Raw genomic sequence first — 17785 nt, forward strand, 5'->3', positions numbered from 1 at the left:
AAAGCATCTAGACCAGACCAAATACCACCTTTGTTCCTCAAAATGACAGCCAGCGAAATAGCACCTGTGTTAACCCATATTTTCCAACGCTCGTTCGACACAGGAGAAATCCCCAAAGACTGGTTGGAAGCAAATATATGTGCCATCTTCAAAAAGGGAGGTAGAGCGATCGCCAGCAACTACCGACCTGTTTCACTTACCTGTATATCCTGCCAACTACTTGAACACATTATTCATAGCCATGTCATGAAGCACTTAGAAAGTTACAACATTTTGACGGACTACCAACACGGATTCAGAGCCAAGCGATCCACAGAAACACAGCTTAAATCAACATTTCACGACATAGCTGGCGCACCGTGAACAGTAAAAAACAGATGAATCTAACAATACTCGATTTTACCAAAGCCTTCGATAATTTTCCACATAGCAGACTCATTTCAAAACTGGAGTTCTATGGAATTCAAGGCACAACACTAAATTGGTTAAAGGCTTTCTTGACCGATAGGGAACAGACGGTAGTGGTAGAAGGGAAGGCCTCAGCTCCAGTTAAAGTTGCGTCAGGCATTCCACAACGAACCGTTTTGGGACCTCTTCCTATTGTACATAAAGGACTTGCCAGACCAGCTTGATTCAAATGTGAGATTATTTGCCAACGACTGCCTGTTATATATAGAGTTATCTACACAGAATGATTCACAACCCCTGCAAGCAGATCTGAACGCCCTCGAGGAATGGCAAAGCAAATGGCTCATGCAGTTTAATCCCGACAAATGTTGCATTATGCACATAACAAACAAATGAACCCAAAATGTAGCCACCTACCAGTTCTGTGAACAAGCTCTAGAAACCACATAAAGCCACCCGTACCTAGGCGTTACATTGAAAACTGGAATGAAGTGGGGTACCCATATTAATAAAGTAACTAAGGCTAAGCAGACATTGGGAGTGATCAAACGTAATTTGTGGGCAAGCCCAGTAAAGGTAAAATCACATGCATACACGTCTCTAGTAAGACCAAACCTTGAATATGCTGCAACAGTATGGCATCCATACATAAAGAAAGACAAAGATAAACTGCTGGAGAGGGTGCAGAACCAAGCTGCCAGATTCTGCACGAACAACTATGAGAGGGTGCTAGTGTCACCAAAATGAAAACAGATCTGCAGTGGATGTCACCTGAAGACAGAAGAAAAATATCAAGGCTTTGCATGATTTACAAAATGACTAATAAACTTGTGGACGTACCGACTGATAAGTATCTAATGGTAATATCGTGCCTTTAAGTACCAGAGTTATGAACCAAGGATTGATGTGTTCAAAAATTCGTATTTCCCGAGAACCATAGTAGAATGGAACTCGTTGTCATCAAATACTGTAGGGACATCTTCACTGAATAACCTGAAAGAACGGTTGCAGTCAGATGTGCAAAAGTGTAATATAACCAGCTGCTGTCGCACCTCGTGCCTGCGAAGCTGGACCAGGTGTGTTACGCCGAAGAGCGGTTATACCGGCTAAACAGATGCAGAATTCTGACTGGTTCACATTGCAATACATCACAATGCGGTCCCAAACGCATTCACAACTATCGAGCCAAAAACAATACAACGATTATCATTTATTTCTTAAGAATGCGGTCCCAAACGTGACGTGAGTCTATTACCACCCCCCCCCCCTCAGCACGGTTCATGACTATGGGCCGCATTCTTAAGAAATAGATGATAATCGTTGCATTGTTTTTCACATCAAGACGTACCCACTCATCAAGACCTACCCACCTACCAAATTTCAATACAATCCATCCAGGCCTTGGGCTCAGACGTTATAAATATGTTCTTATCTAAATATGTACATCCGTCCGACATCGGTTGAGTGTGGTACGAGCACGCTATATGTTCGCGTTTCATACGCGGTAAAACGCTTCTCTTGCGGGACGAGCTCTCAGCAGCGTACACATAGCGTACTTGCAGCGCAAATACAACGCACGATGAACGAACTTATAGCGAATTAGAACATATGTCACGAATTAGTGCCGTTCGTCCTGCGATCGGGTAGTATGACAAACGCACAGATAGCGTGCGGATAGCGTAAATTATGACTAAAATTCAGTGTCATGGAGTGTTTCAAAAGTAAAATCAGCCGTTACACAAAAAGTTCTACTTGTCGTCAGTTGTGGAGGCATCTTCCCATAACAGTTTTAGGGCCTTATCACACTTGTGCGCATGTACAAGTCCGTATGAGTTGCGTATTAACATGTTTTTGGTTAAGGTTAGGTTCGCAGCCGAAGAAGTCAATTCTTTAAAAAAACTAAGCTGCAGAACGGTTGATCAAAGAAGAAGAAACAACTTCTTTTACTAAAACCAAAAAAAGCAACTCATACGCACTTGGATATACGCACAACACTTTCTAGTATGTGATAGAGCCCTAAGTAATATTGCTGATATCAATGCAACCAAATACGCTCGTAATTCGATTAGCATTAGTCGGAAGTGCGTCAAGCATGCGGTCGGCAGACGTTGTGTGCGTCAGGAATACGCTCAGCATACGCACCTGATACGCATGTATTCGCTGCAAGAATAATAGTATTGCGCACTTCATATGCAAATCATACGTGTCTCATGCGCAATGGATGCGCTGAATTCGTTATTCACACGCTATATGTGCGTCACGAATAACTAAAAAACATCAGATACTATGAGCGTTCAACTGCGTATTGACAAAATTTAATACGGAACTCATACGGAATTGCATACACACACAAGTGTGATAGGGGCTTTACTTTGTTGTTGATGCATAAGCCGAATAATAATATAAGTTTTTACCAAAAGGAGAGGGGCTGCCTAAATCCATGTTATTGCGATGAACTTTTAAGTGTATGTTTCGACCGTTGGTATAGTTTCTTGTGCAACTTCTGTTTTGTGATTTTTGTCTGCGCAGCATGTGTCCTAGTCTGTATTAGTGCCCTGCCACACTTGTGCGTATATTCAAGTGCGCATGAGTTCCGCAGTAACATTTAAGTCAATTTTCCGTGGAGGAAGTTGTTTTCTATTTTGACTCACCGCTAAACAGTCTAGTTATCAAACTAAAGAAATTACTTCTTCGGCTGCAAACTTAACCTAAACCAAAATCATGTTAATGCGCAACTCTTGCGGGCTTGTTTATCGCTCGTTCTCAATGAAATGTGCAAAATAGCGGTTTTTAGGGTCGAAAAATTGATCAGCTCATTTTCCAAGCAAACCTACCTCATTTTTTAGCTGAACATCTCCTTTTATGATCCCCAAAATATTACAGCTATTTTATCACGGGAAGTTGCCGAAAATTTCTAAGCTTTGATTAGATGTCCTTGGAGTTTACCAATATTTTTGCGGAAAAAATGTTGAACATCAGTAATAAGATACTTCAATTTTGGAGCTTCCATGTCGTGACATCGCCTTCAAACCCTATACTTGAGGAGTCAGTATCTCTGGTAAAACGTCTGTCAAATTTAGTGCCGGCGTGCTGACGATTGCTGTATAACTGTTTCATTCAGGATTAATATTGTCTGGATTTGTCTTTGCATTTCGAGTTGTTTGAGATATCTAACAGAGACGGAATCAGATAGTTCTTGCAACACGTTAGATCCTCCGTTGATCCTAATAATTTAACTCTTACAACATCTATAAAATATTCAATGTTGCGAACTATTACCTGATTACTGCTTAGGAGCAGTAAAGCATTTGGAACGGAGGGGGAATCGCGGAAAAACGGTAACGGAGATTACATACTATCGCCAAAAGGCGTGTTCACCAGACGTAAGTCGCCAAGTTGTAATTGATCGACTTTTGATTTCTTTTCTTCTTCAGACATATCAAAGGCTATAGATTACTTATTGTCTTGAGGAGTACAGGCATGCGGCAGCACATTTTCAACAAAAATATTTAGGCAAGATAACCATCTGATTTGTTAGATGTATAGGTCTATTTTCATTATCTGGCATCATTTTCCTACATAGGTTATCAGTTTACCGCAAACTTCAAGGGCAAAGTTGCAGTTTCCAACGTCCTGGCTGGGTGCCGATACCTTTTGGAACAGCCTGACCAATCAGGTGCCTCCATTTTGGCTATTCCCTCCCTCCCTCTGGAAAGCTGGATTCTCTGGCCTGGCTGTAAACACTGCTCTGACTGTCAGATAGTGTGTTTGCAGAGGTTATTGACCAGTATGTCACTGTTAGTGCTTGCATGATTGGGAAAAAAGCAAATAATGGCAATTTGGGGTCATTTTACGATTACTAAATGCCAATTTTATCAATACTACCTCTACAGCATGATTTTAGAAGCAAAAGTTTGAAAAAACTGTATATGATAGGGCAGAAAAAGAAATGCTGTTCTGAGATTTACCACCTAAACTTGCCTCTCACGGGTGGCATAAGCATTTTGATACTTTGATAATGTGTGAGGGCCCACAGAAGGAGGTTCTCATAAAATTGTTGAAAAAAATTCACCAAGAATTAACTTAGAAAGATATCAAAAAAGGAGCCCGTGTATTGACCAATGGCATTATTATGCATCTGTCCCTAAAATATTAGCTTTGTACATTGAATCGTTAGCGAGGAAAACCCACTTTTGTAAAAAGGGGCGTGGCCCTGTAATTGTTGATGACGTCATTATGACGTCATAAAAATTTGCATAAATTATTGTCTTGCACAGAGGTACTTGGAGAAAAAAAATCAAGAGCCACAAGTAACACTATATAGTATTTTCAAGACACCCCAGAAGTGCTGCCGCATGCCTGTACCCCACCTTAAAAAGAATTCAACTTTGGAAACAAAATCTGGAAGAAAGAGTAGAAAATTGGAATATGATAACCCTACAGGGGGTTTCTATCAGTTGAATCTATACTTTTCTATTCTAGTTCAAACGCTTTTGCCTCATGGTGCACAACTACAAAACGTTCGGCGCCAGGTTATGTATTTTCCGCAACAGGTGTAATCTCCGTTACCGGTAACGGAGCTTACTACAGTAAAACTTCGGCTTTTCCTTCAAAGGGATTTCCGTTTTTGCGTTCCATCTTTTATTATTAAAAGGACGTATGTACGGGCATTTAGAAAATGGGCAGCGTTCCTACACCATGCCTTGTTAACAACACAGAGAGCATCAAACAATGGTAACGGAGATTACATTCATTACTGTACTGTCATTTGTTCGAGGAGGTAGTCCACAACTGATAGCAAACAGTTCTTCTTTGTTCCGTTTAAAAGCCACAAGCTTTAAGTCGTCATAAAAACGACAGGTTGTCACCTTATATGTGGCACATCTTAATGTTAGGAACGTCTTACTTCAAACGGTAACGGAGCTTACCGTTTTGAGCGACAGGCATAAACCGCCTTGCACAGCGTACAAGAACAGTGACGGGAGCGATCTGACGTGATTTGTCGGAGGGCCTCAGTAACTGGATTCACCAGTTAACCGGTCAAACTCTGGACTGAATTGTTACATTCTCGGCTGCTTTTCAAATTTTGCATGTCTCCGCAGGCGACAGCCGTTTTTTTGTGACTCTTTAGGCCACTCATTGCCATAACTTTTTCGAAGTCAAAATCCATTAGTAATTTTGAGGTGCATTTTTCGTGAAACATGATATGTGTTGTGGGAAAGTGAAGAAAGCATCGATGGTGCCCTTAATTTGGCTCATATCAAGTCGTAAAGGCTAGCGACAGCAATTTGTACATTCAAATGAGAATGAGCGTTATACGCACAAGCTTTAAGTGTGACAGGGGTTTTAGATTGACTGACAGTAGTTGAAGTAGTAGTAGTAGTAGAAGTAGTAGTAAACGATAGAACGGGTAATCAAAATCGTAGGGGAGAATGACAATTTTTCAGTCGTCAGTTATGTAGTCTTTCAGGTCTCCATCGCAGACATTAAAGTCACCACCATCTTCACTTTTACTGTATTTTGACCAAAAAATCAAATATATCATACGTTCTGGTAGTATGAGTTGTAGATGTGTTACGGCCGATATAAACTGCAGCTAGATAAATATCTTTGTCGGTATTAAAAATCTTCCGATTTCGCCGAGAAGTTTATGCTTTGCACAGCGTTCATGTGTGTGTGTTAGTGTGTCTGTAATGTCTGGATGGATTGTCTTCATACTTGGTATGTGAGTATGTCTTTTGAGACGTCGAAGCGATTAGATTTTGGGGCCCCCAGTGGCTTGTTATGGTATTGCAGCGAAACTGCCGGTTTTGATATCTCGTGCTCTTGACATACTATGATCTTTTAGTGGTAGATAGCTCTTGAAAGGGAGAGTGTGTTCTGTTGGTTTGAGTCCTCTAACGGCTTTTTTTGGAACTGCAGGAGCCGATTTCATTTCAAACTTTGAAACCGAATAATTCAAGAAAGGGTTGACGGATCGCTATGATATTTGGTTTGTAGATAGTTTAAGTTTAAGTGATGATTTTCAAGACCATATACTAATTATGCAAATCAGTTCCTACTTCGCATGATTAGTAAGGAAAGTTTATCAACCCGCTGCACTCCATGATAGGACTCTCAAACATGTGACATTTGTAACTGAGAAAGAGAGGAATGTCGATGAATATCAATTTTGCAAATGAGTGATAGGGGTGTTTTTGAGATATTATATCAACGATATCAACGGTAACAAAAAGACAACGTGCATCATCTCGGGCAACCCAGCGACGATTACATACCAATGCGACAACGAGATCGTGAATTCTAGCTGCGAACGTGCGCACAGCCTCATTCCTAAAGCCCCGGTTACACATGGCCGTAAATGGCCTCCCGACTCTGCCCCGACCATGGTTAGAGTGATTCGGGAGTGATTTGGGAGCTTGGTCGGCTGGCGTTCGGCTGAGTCGGCTGGCGTTCGGTTGTGTCGGCTGGTTATCGGCTGCGCCAGCCGAATATTTTGAAAATTTCAAAACATTCGGCTCTGGACGGAGAGTCTGGAATGGGTTGGCTGGTGTTCGGCTAGTGTTCGGCACGGTCGGCTAGTGTTCGGCTGGTATTCGGGAGTAAGTCAGCAGTAAAATTTAAATCTTAACCACGGTATAACCACTGCTGACTTACTCCCAACTAGTTTCCAACCTACCCATAACTCAGCCCAAGGCCGAAGATAAATTTCTGCTATTATCATTCCAAACCAAACTGACTACTACCAGAACGTGGACGTATCACCCCCGACCTTCACACGTGACCAAGAACAGGGAAGAAAGCTAATAGCATTATTTAAGCTAACCGTGATCCGAATTCGAAGTCTTGGTGATGTTAACAATATAGAATAATGGATCATTTTGGTTAAAAATGAAATTGACCCATCTTTTGAGAGTCACTGAATATGTCCATTTCAATTTGTGAGAGGGTTAGCAACCGGTCGGGAATAAGTCAGGAGAGATTCGGCTAGATATCAGGGTGGTTGGGAGTAGGTAAGGAAGCATTCGGGGCTTGGTTGGGGGTAAACCGTGTATTGATTATGAGATGGTTGGAACATGTTCGGCGCATGTTTGGGGCAGATTCGGCGCATGTTCAGCGCCAAAGATAGGCGTGGCCTAATTCTGGTCAGACTGCTCCCGAACTACCACCGACCCGAGTCGGCTAATGTTCGGGAGCCATGTTCGGCTATGTGTAACCCGGGCCTCAAGCTTGCGATCGGGTTAAGCCCCGGTTAAGCCCAGGTTGCACATAGCCGAACATGGCTCCCGAACGCTAGCCGACCCATGTCGGCGGTAGTTCGGGAGCAGTCTGACCAGAATTAGGCCACGCCTCTATTTGGCGGCGAACATGCGCCGATTCTGCCCCGAACATGCGCCGAACATGTTCCAACCATCTCCTAACCAATACACGGTTTACCCCCAACCATCCCGACCTCTAGCCAAATCTCTCCTGACTAATTCCAAACCAGTTGCTAACCCTCTCACGAATTGAAATTGACACATTCAGCGTCTTTCAAAAGAGGGTTCATTTTCAGTTTTAATCAAAATAATCCACTCTTCTATGTTGTTAACATTACCAAGACATCGAATTTGGATTAAGGTAGCTTAAATAATACTTTTAGCTTTCTTCTCTGTTTTTGGTCGTGTCAAGGTCGGGCCTGATTCACCCACGTTCTGGTAATAGTCAGTTTAGTTGGGAATGAGTCAGCCGATATTTTTTCTCGGCCTAGGGGTGAGTTATTGGTAGGTTGGAAACTAGTTTGGCGTAAGTTCGCAGTGGTCATAGCGTGGTTATTAAGATTTAAATTTTACTGCTGACTTACTTCCGGACACCAGCCGAACATTAGCCGAATACTAGCCGGCCGTGCCGAACACCAGCCGAACACCAGCCAACCGATTCCAGACCCTCCGCCCAGAGCCGAATGTTTTGAAATTTTCACAACATTCGGCTGGCGCAGCCGAACACAAGCCGACTCAGCCGAACGCCAGCCGACTCAGCCGAACGCCAGCCGACCTAGCTCCCGAATCATTCCCGAATCGCTCTAACCATGGTCGGGGGAGAGTCGGGAGGCCATGTTCGGCTATGTGTAACCGGAGCTTAACCGAGGAAAATGGAAAACTAAGGAAAAGAAGTCAAACCGGTCTATTTCTCAAATAGAATCACTATCATTTAGTTTCTTCCCTGAACCATGGATGGTCCCGAATCAAAATAAGAAAACCAGAGTTTTTCTAGCTTACAGTTCTTTCCAGTTATGTTGCTGCAATGTGCAGTCCTTCGGGGGAACACACCACATTACAAAAGGAGCATGAAAGCTCACCTGTGTTGGTAGAGTACATATTGGAAAATTTTAAACTTTGATCCAACACCAAGAGTTGAACTCAAAAGGATTACAAAAGGAGGTTACATTGTAAAAGAAGTCTCACTGGGTCCGAAAGTTGATCTGTGTCAGCCGGCGTCATTGGTTGTGGGAATGGTGGTAGAGGTTGATTGATTGATCTTTATTACACAACCGGCAGGCTTTAGATTTTTGAATTTTGTTGTATTTACACATGTTGGCTCCATAACATTTAGAATTCGCTTACAAAGTCGCAATCGTAAACATTATTTCTACTACATGGCATTTCATCATACACGTATACACATTTGTTCTCCGTAAACGTCTTTTAAAAACATCAATAAAATGCGTTACTGCCTACATGTAAGATTATAACGTTTCATCGATATCAGTACAGTATATGCGTATCAAAACTATATACATGTCGTCAGGAGAGCTGAACTTGGTTCAATGGTCAAGTCAGGTGGTCAACAGTTGTACAAGCTATGGTATCGGAGAGTTAAAATTGTATTGTTTGTTCGGCACAGTGGAATGTCTAGTTTCTAGGAACTGCGTGTTGTGCGTCCTGTTATGTGATGTCTGGATGGAGCGAGCCAGTCGCGGAAGTTCGATCGTAGAAGTGAGTGGGCAAAAGTGGTACAGATACAGGTCCGACGGTCTGCTAGGATGCCTAGTTCTAGTGTGGACAGGGTAGAAGTGTAGTCTGTGTGTTGAGATCCTAGGTTCTCTCCAGAAAGGGCCAAACCGCATCGATATACTCTGCCCTTGGGGTAGAGACCATGTTTTGTAGGATTGGGCCCCCTCGTGTCTTTTTTGGAACTGCAGGGGCCAGTTTAGTTTGAGTTTATTAGGATCCACAATTAGTTTAACAACTACTCTTCCTGTGGTCCGTTCAAAAACATGACTGGACAAAACTACATGACACACATGAACACCACAGAATTTACATATGTACATAAATGATAAAAGAAGCATAAGGCTGTGTTTATACAATTATACAAAGTTGACAATATCAAACTACTTAACACTTTCAAACCATTCCAGGTGCTGGACATTCTATACAAGAAGCGCTTTTTCTGAGCATTTGTTCCGGGCTTCAGTAAGAGGATGGTTTGTGATTTAGATGACCGTGTTTGATAACCATGTGACTGCATTGTGATCTGTTTATACAGAGAAACTGTCTGTTTGTTTTCCATGATTTTACGGAAAGTCATCATGCTTTTCTGTTTAGTTTAGTGTGCGACTTTGAAAGTGAACTCAAGAAGGGGTAGAGGGATCCCCGTGATTTTTGGTATGTGAATAGGCTAGGTTATGCTTGACATAATTGAATAGCTAACTAGAGTTCCACGACCCCATACCTTCGCCGACTGATGTTAGCCTTTTTAAGTGATGTATCATAAATGGTTACCATTTATTATGCAAATAAGGGCCTCATTTGCATGAATAATGTCATCTCTATCAAAACAAGTTGTTCAAAGTATAAAGGTCTTATCTTACCAAAGAAGGCATTTCCATAAATTATGTAAATGAGGCCCCCATTTGCATGATGTATGTCTGATAATGTCCACATCTACTTAACTTCCATATGCTGCAAGAATGAAATCTCCATTATTTACCATTATAGAGTTACAGTATTTTGTCATTAATCATGAAAATTAGGACGACATTTGCATAATAGACATATATCGATATTTCTCTCTTTCTCAGTTACATATGTGTATGCTGTACAAAGGTTATCTTTGCAAGATAACTTTTCAACATGACGTCGAAACTCCTCTCCCTGCATGTCGCCATGAAATGCGATAGTGTTGATTTAAAGTTGAATCTACCTTATCAAATTGTACTGAGCAACATATGAGGATGTCCCTGTAGCTTAATTGGTAGCTCAGTCAAAACGGTAACGGTTTTGACTAGGAAGAAGGGCTTCTGAGGTTCAAGTCCAAACAATGCGATTTCTTTTCTTTTTTTCTTTTCTAAACACCCATTTGACATATAGTGTTAATTAGTATTGCTCGGGCTTGTCAATAAGTCTTATTTTTTCACATTTCTTTGGATCATCGTAAATGTCTTTCCCCTGACGTTACAGTGACGTGGGTTGAAATAAAATAATAATTGTTGAACTCGAGAACGCTTTCAACATGTAAGCAGAACGTCGGGGTCTCGAGTCCCGACAATGTTTTTTCCCTTTTAAACACCATTTGATATGTATAGTTAATTAGTCTTGCCCAGGTATGTCAATATTTCTTTTTTCTATAATTTTATTCAGACAAACAAAACACACAAAAACATGAAACAAGAAAATACACTGACAAATAGATGCTTGTGGCAACAATCATTTTACAAAACAAGGTAAAAAGGTTCCTAAAAGGCTAATACAGAAAGCAACCCATTCAGTTGTAATACTATGTATATTTAGAGCAGAGATTCCCATATCTCTTAATTAGTACATGATATGGCATTTATGTCTAGCAAGTCTTCTGCGAAGGAAATGCCTGTGTCAACAAAGTTCTGCCATAAAATTGGTTTCCTTCCAATTTGGAAAATTGAAATGCACCATAACATTTGCTGTTACTTACCACATCTGTTTCTGATTACTTGGAACCAGAAGGCCGGAGTTCAACTCCCGGGTAGGACACCTCTGGACATGAGTCATACCAAAGACTTTATAAAAATGGTACATACTTATGAAACAGTATGGAAGTTAAACACACTCTCCACTGCCAGTGGACTAGCTGTAGTGGTTGCACTACAATGTAGCCCAGGGCTATGAAACGGGGTTGGGCGCCGCCCTATACACCTTATGGTGTGGGAGAATTTTAACTAACTTTTAACTAATACTTATACATTGCTTGTTCTAATGTCCAAGCATTCTTTGATATATATACCTATCTGTACACAATAAGGATTATCACCTCCTAGTATGTAACTGAATCTATCAACAGATCGGAGCGCATTGAATTCACTTGAACAAGCGGAAATAAAGGTGAATAGCTTTGAGCGTTTATCCTCATATGTTGAACAATCAATGATAAAGTGACGTTCGTCTTCAAATTTCATTTGGGCAGAATGGACAAAACCTGTGATCACGGGGAATCTTACGATACCCTCCGGCTTCAATGTTCAATTTATGGCTACATATTCTTATCTTTGTAATTGCTCTACGAACTTCAAAATTATGCATGCTTGCGAGGTAATTTTCTTGTCCGTATCTTTTCTTTAAAGCGGAATAAAAGGACAGTTTTGAATTGTTTTGAATAGAACTATGCCATTCTTGTATATTTATATACTGCAGACGTTGTCGTAACTGGTTGGTTAACATATCAGTCTGATATCTGGTTGGCCCATACATGCCCAAAACCGTTCTAGTTAAGAATATCATTTACATGGTTCACCCAGTCATGAATGTAAAATGTCGTAGTAGGGTATCTTCACGTAGTAGGGTATCTTGGGGGTAAAGGCCAGTATTTAATAAGTTGTATCTCGGCATTAATCTTGTTTGGGAATGTTCCTAATTCACCACGGATGCCACCATTGGATGATTTTCCATGCACTCCAAGTAAAAAAAGGCTGGAAATTCATATCAATGATATCAAATTCTGGTATATGAGGAGGAAGACTTAAATTTTCAATTACTAAGTTGTCTTCTTCTAAATTTAGACCAGATGCCAGCCTGAGTAATTTACCTTTGTCTATTTTTTTTCTCAAAATGGATTACATAAGAATGGGTGGAGTCTGAACAGACACTTTTTCTAATACTGCAGGAAAACTATTCTCCAAATCAAGTTTCTTTAAAAAAAAATAGAGAATACGTTTTTTGGAGAAGATTCATGAATTTGATTAGATATAATATATTTCACTGTTTTAGAGGTTTGGTCGAAACATGTAAGTTCGACCCCATATAAAAATATAGGCCGCACACATTTGTCAACTGATAGGCTAATCCCTAAGTAAATTGGAGTATGTCTTTCAGGATATAGAAGAGACTTGACTTTGAATAGCGCTCTCATGGCTTTAGTCTTTAAATACTTTTTGGCAGTTTTAAATTAACCGAAGACGTCAGGGGAATACCAAGGGAAGTATAACTGTCGGTAACTTCTATTTCTTTACCGTATATATAGAATTCATCTAATGATTTGTTTGGGGCGCCTTTTGAGAAAACAAGTACCTTCGTTTTAGATACATTCACACTTAATTTCCATTTGTTGCAATACATTTCCAGCTTATTTATACAGTTCTGGAGCCACTCTTGAGACAATGAAATCAAGGCAAGGTCATCTGCCCAAGATAAACAGTTGAGTGATTTGTAACTTAACGATGCTGGGTCACATTCGTCACAATCAAAGCATTGTGGTAGGTCATTGATAAAAAGATTGAATAATAATGGACTAAGGTGGAGACAAAGGGACTTGATAAACCATTTTGTAGTCTGACTACATAACTAACATCAAGGTACATAAATTGTAACACATTGTAGAATTTGCTACCAACACCATAATTCGATAATTTGTAGAATAGACCATCCCGCCATACACTGTCAAATGCCTTCTTCATGTCGACAAAGCAAACATATACCTAAGTTCATCATCATCAGGTCGTGACAAGTTCACAAGCGTATCTGAGTTACACCTGATTTTAATGGCTAAAAGCTCAACAGCAACCATGACTAATACGGTGACAGGGGCACACTTGTCGTACCCCTCTCTAAGGCAGAAGGGCTTTAGCTAGATTTCCATAATTCATCATTCTACTTGCTATATTACTATAAAGTACCTGTACCCATTTGATAAAGGAATTTTCAAAGTTAGATAATTCTACTTCTAATGATTTTAGAAAAAAAAACCGTCTAATGCGACCAAATGCGTTTTCATAGTCCGTAACAAATTCCTGGCAAATTCTCTTTTTCATATTTGTCAATGATTTCCAGAATTCTGCGAATCCCGTCTCTTATATACCGTCCCTGCACAAAACCAGTCTGGTCTGTTTCTATAATGCTATGTAATACCTTACACATTCTTTTGGCTAAGCACTTGGACAGAATACGAACGTTACAATTTAAAAGCGTTAAAGGACGCCAACTGGTTAGTGTGGATAGGTATTTATGGTGATAGCTCTAATATTTATCCCATTTGCCTTTGTGGGAAAATGATGCCAGATAACAATAATAGAGCTATATATCTAACAAATCAGATTGTTATTATGTCTCAATTTTTTTGTTTAAATTTTGCTGCCACATGCCTGTCTCCCACCTTATGAAGTAGTGATATTAGTCCCTCTCTTTGTGTTCTTGACATCTGGCCATGTTCGTCAGCGTAGTTCAGGCATTCTAACATAGGAGATTCTGGAAGTGGAGTGGGATAGTCTCGCAGTCAGAAGAGACTACAACAGATTACTGATCATATATAAACTAGTATCAGGTTCTGTGCCATCCCATCTCCAGCTGTTGATTCCCACCACTAGGGCACTAGAGACAGCCAAAAACAACTAAATCTCCGCCAACAGAACGACGCACACCTGCATGTTCCAGAACAAATACGAACAAAAACAGCATCGTACCCTATACCACATGTCTCTGGAATAGCCTTCCGAGAGAAGTAAAGGAAGCCGCATCCTTCAACCAGTTCAAACAGAAGTGTAGAAACCACATGTTCACGGCTCGACATCATCAGAAGTACCGCAGGCTTGGTGATCGCTGCAGCAACATTCTTGCTACCAGACTCCGCTTGGCTGGTGTCCAACCTTGCCTCCCGAAGATGTACCTGTGGTGCGACATCCGAGACAGTCGCACACTTCCTCCTTTACTGCCCCCCACACGTGCACGAAGTGGCACGACTGTCACTTACCACAGCTGTGTATCGTCTGGTGGGACGACCCCTCTCCACCAATGTCCTCCTCAACGGGTCTCTAGGCCATGACATTACTTTAAACAAAAGCCTTTCGGACGCCTTTCACACTTACACTCTATCGACGGATCGATTCTAGGCACTTCCAGCAGTTCCTTCTAGCTTTCCTCTACTTAAACACATTTTATGAGTTAGTTTGTGAACTCTGCAAACATTTCATTGGACATAACAGTTCACCATTTAACAGATCTGACCTCAGAACGCACTTGCCTATTTTATCTTGTGCATATAATAGCGACTCAACGATGTTGAATTGTAAAATTGACTTAATGATTGATAGTAACATTGGATAAGTAGTGATATGTATATTGCCATGGCCATGTATTTGTCTGGCCCTAACTGTTGACTCTCAAACATCAGCTGGGCTGCCTCGAGAGTCAGTGTAGTGTACTGTGACATTTGACAATAAATAATAGATACAATAAAATAATAAAATGAATAAATAAATAAATACGTTTTATATGATCGAAGACGACAAAAAAAGATTCTACAGGAATGCCATCTTGTCCTGGTGTATACATTTTTGGAAAGAATTGCTAGCTTGCTTTAATTCTATTTCTGAAATAAGACCCTTACACTCTTGTCTTTGTGCATCTGACAGGCGTTTAGGGTAATCGCCGGGGAAAAAATCTCCACAACTCTCCGTGAGAGGAGTTGGGGGGGGGGGGGGGGTTGTGTCCTAAAATGAATACAGTGCAGAAAAGAAAATAAGTTAGTTTCCATACGAAAGATGATCTCACTGTATTTTTTTGGTTCTCTGTTCGACATTCTAAAAACGTTTCGAACATCTGTCTCCTGATTCCATCCATTTACATCTAGATGAAAAATTTGGTCCACCCGTCTTTTCATAATAGAACCTCTCCAGTTCCGTTTGCTTACTCTAGTAATGTTCAAGAATTTCTAGGGAAGGGCAAGGGGAAGGGTCTGTGCGATTGAAGAGTGGAAATGTGGTGGCCGCTTCCCTCCCGGACTGAAGGTTTGGCAGGGGGTATTCCAAGGGGAATCTGCCTGATGCTTTTTACGGCTCTTTTTTGGATGGCGTGTCGTGTTTTTAGTTTTTGTATCAGTCTTACGAGAGTGGTATACACAGAAGGTCTTTGGTATTTGGCCACCCTCTTCAAAGAGACGTAGGAGATGAAGGTGCAGATCGGTTGTGATTTTGGTACTACAAGCTGTTGTAGTCATGACATTTGGACGGTGAGTGACTTTAAGTGTCGCCCAAAAAGTATTCATTCCATAACATAGGTCTTATGTTTTATTTCTAACCGTCATAGTCATTAAATGTATTAACTTACAGATATCTCCAGGCATTCATTCAAGAAAAAGTTCCAAGGCCACATGTTGTGAAAACAGCTGTGACAAGAAGACAGAAGGACTTGAGAAATAACAAAGAATGGGAGAAAGTGCAGCAAGTTCCAACCGAGAAGCCCACATGGTCATACAACAAGACGGCAGCTGATGGTTTCAGGTCTGTATGATGTCTGTCCCTGTCAGAAGTCTAGTTTAGCCTTCTCCTAGTTATTGACTTTTACAATTGGTTTACGTTTATGATAAACTACAAACTTAACATTAGCAGATAGGTGTTTGATATTCCCTCCCCACATCTTTTGCAATATGATTACCCTCATGGGGGAAACTGACTGTTCGCCCCATGCAGAATGGAATGAACTACATTGTATTGCGAAATTATAGACTTTTTATTATATTAATTGTATGTTAATGTTTGTGAAATGAAATGAATAAACCATATATATATATATATATATATATACATATATATATATATATATATATATATAAAATTCCACATGCTCAAAAATTACACTTTCCTTCATGTCATGATTATCATAATTCTAATTCCCGGCGACCAGTTTCGAGTACAGCAGGTGCAGGCTGTGAAAAAATGACGATGAAAAAATATTAAAATCCTTTTCAGTTGTCGCACGACACTTGCCGATGGCTGCGATTGACCCAAGTACTCTATCCTGGTCCCATCATATTGATGACCTATACGACGTGGAAATGGCAAAAGAATATTCAGGACATCATTTCAATTAAATTGGAAATGATCATTGTCATTTAAAAAATAAGGGAAAAGGGGTGTATATTGCTCATATTAGATACTTCTTTGCATAAGTCCAGGTCATTTTGCTGTGATGATATCTAAAAAAAGGGGGGGATGTGGTTAATCCTAATTCTATTAAGGCTCAGTAATGTATACCACATTTATTCAGAAATTGTTTGGCCAAAATCTAAACAAGGAAACTATCTTCAACTATCCCACTCCTAACACTGGCTATCCTACAGGAAGGAACTGGAAGATATATGCAACACGAAAGATGATTTCATCGTCACAAAGAAGAACTTCCCAGTGGGGAGTGTCATACAATATGATGCAGAGAGACACAGCAGGTTGAACGTGACCAATGATGTGTGGGAACGTTTTCCCCAGGTTAGGCTTAACTCTTTAATGCTATTTACAAAACACTAAGATTTTATTCACTTGCCAAGATACTCAAATATCCAGGCTCTGATCACCCTGTGATGTACTACAGAAAGGTCACAATTTAGCAAGCGAGTTGGCAAATCGTGGTGTGATGTAAGACAGTACTAGTGAGTCAAAAAGTAATGCCATAGGTATCATGGCAGGTTCATTACTTCCATGAAATGTGTCATGGAGGTTATATTTTCGCGTGTCTGTCTGGCTGTAAACAAGATAACTAAAAACGGCTGGTGGATTAGCTTCTTATTTGGTGTGTTGGCAGGGTATGATCAAAACTGAAAATGATTAGATTTTGGGCCCCCTGGTGGCTTTTCTTGGTACTGCAGCGGAACTTCTGGGTTTGGGTTTCATATCTCGTGATCTGGACATGATATTGTCACGATTTTAGATAGCTCTCATTCTCGGAAAGAAATGACAAATAAGCGATGAGTTTAAGAATTGCAGGGGCATTTTTGTCAAACAGTTCCGACGAGGAAGACTCATGAAGGGAATGACGGATTTTCATGATTTTTTATATGATACAAGTAATGCAAAATAGGAGGACACTTGCATAATTGATAGGAAACTTCTATCCTGGCAGTTTTTTTTAATGTATCTCTTGTCTCGGATATGATATGG

General features: G+C 40.5%; 1 protein-coding gene across 3 annotated transcripts in view; it reads left to right on the top strand.

Moving 5' to 3' along the window:
• LOC136422557 (alpha-N-acetylneuraminide alpha-2,8-sialyltransferase-like) overlaps positions 1-17785 on the top strand; it is a 51502-nt gene that overhangs the window by 12542 nt on the left and 21175 nt on the right. For all 3 annotated transcript variants that reach the window (XM_066410338.1, XM_066410339.1, XM_066410340.1), the window contains exons 3-4: positions 15962-16132; positions 16972-17116. In XM_066410338.1, coding sequence (XP_066266435.1) covers positions 15962-16132; positions 16972-17116 — 316 coding nt within the window. The remainder of the gene's footprint in view (positions 1-15961; positions 16133-16971; positions 17117-17785) is intronic.

This window comes from Branchiostoma lanceolatum, chromosome 17 (assembly GCF_035083965.1).
Source record: "Branchiostoma lanceolatum isolate klBraLanc5 chromosome 17, klBraLanc5.hap2, whole genome shotgun sequence".
Lineage (NCBI taxonomy): Eukaryota > Metazoa > Chordata > Leptocardii > Amphioxiformes > Branchiostomatidae > Branchiostoma > Branchiostoma lanceolatum.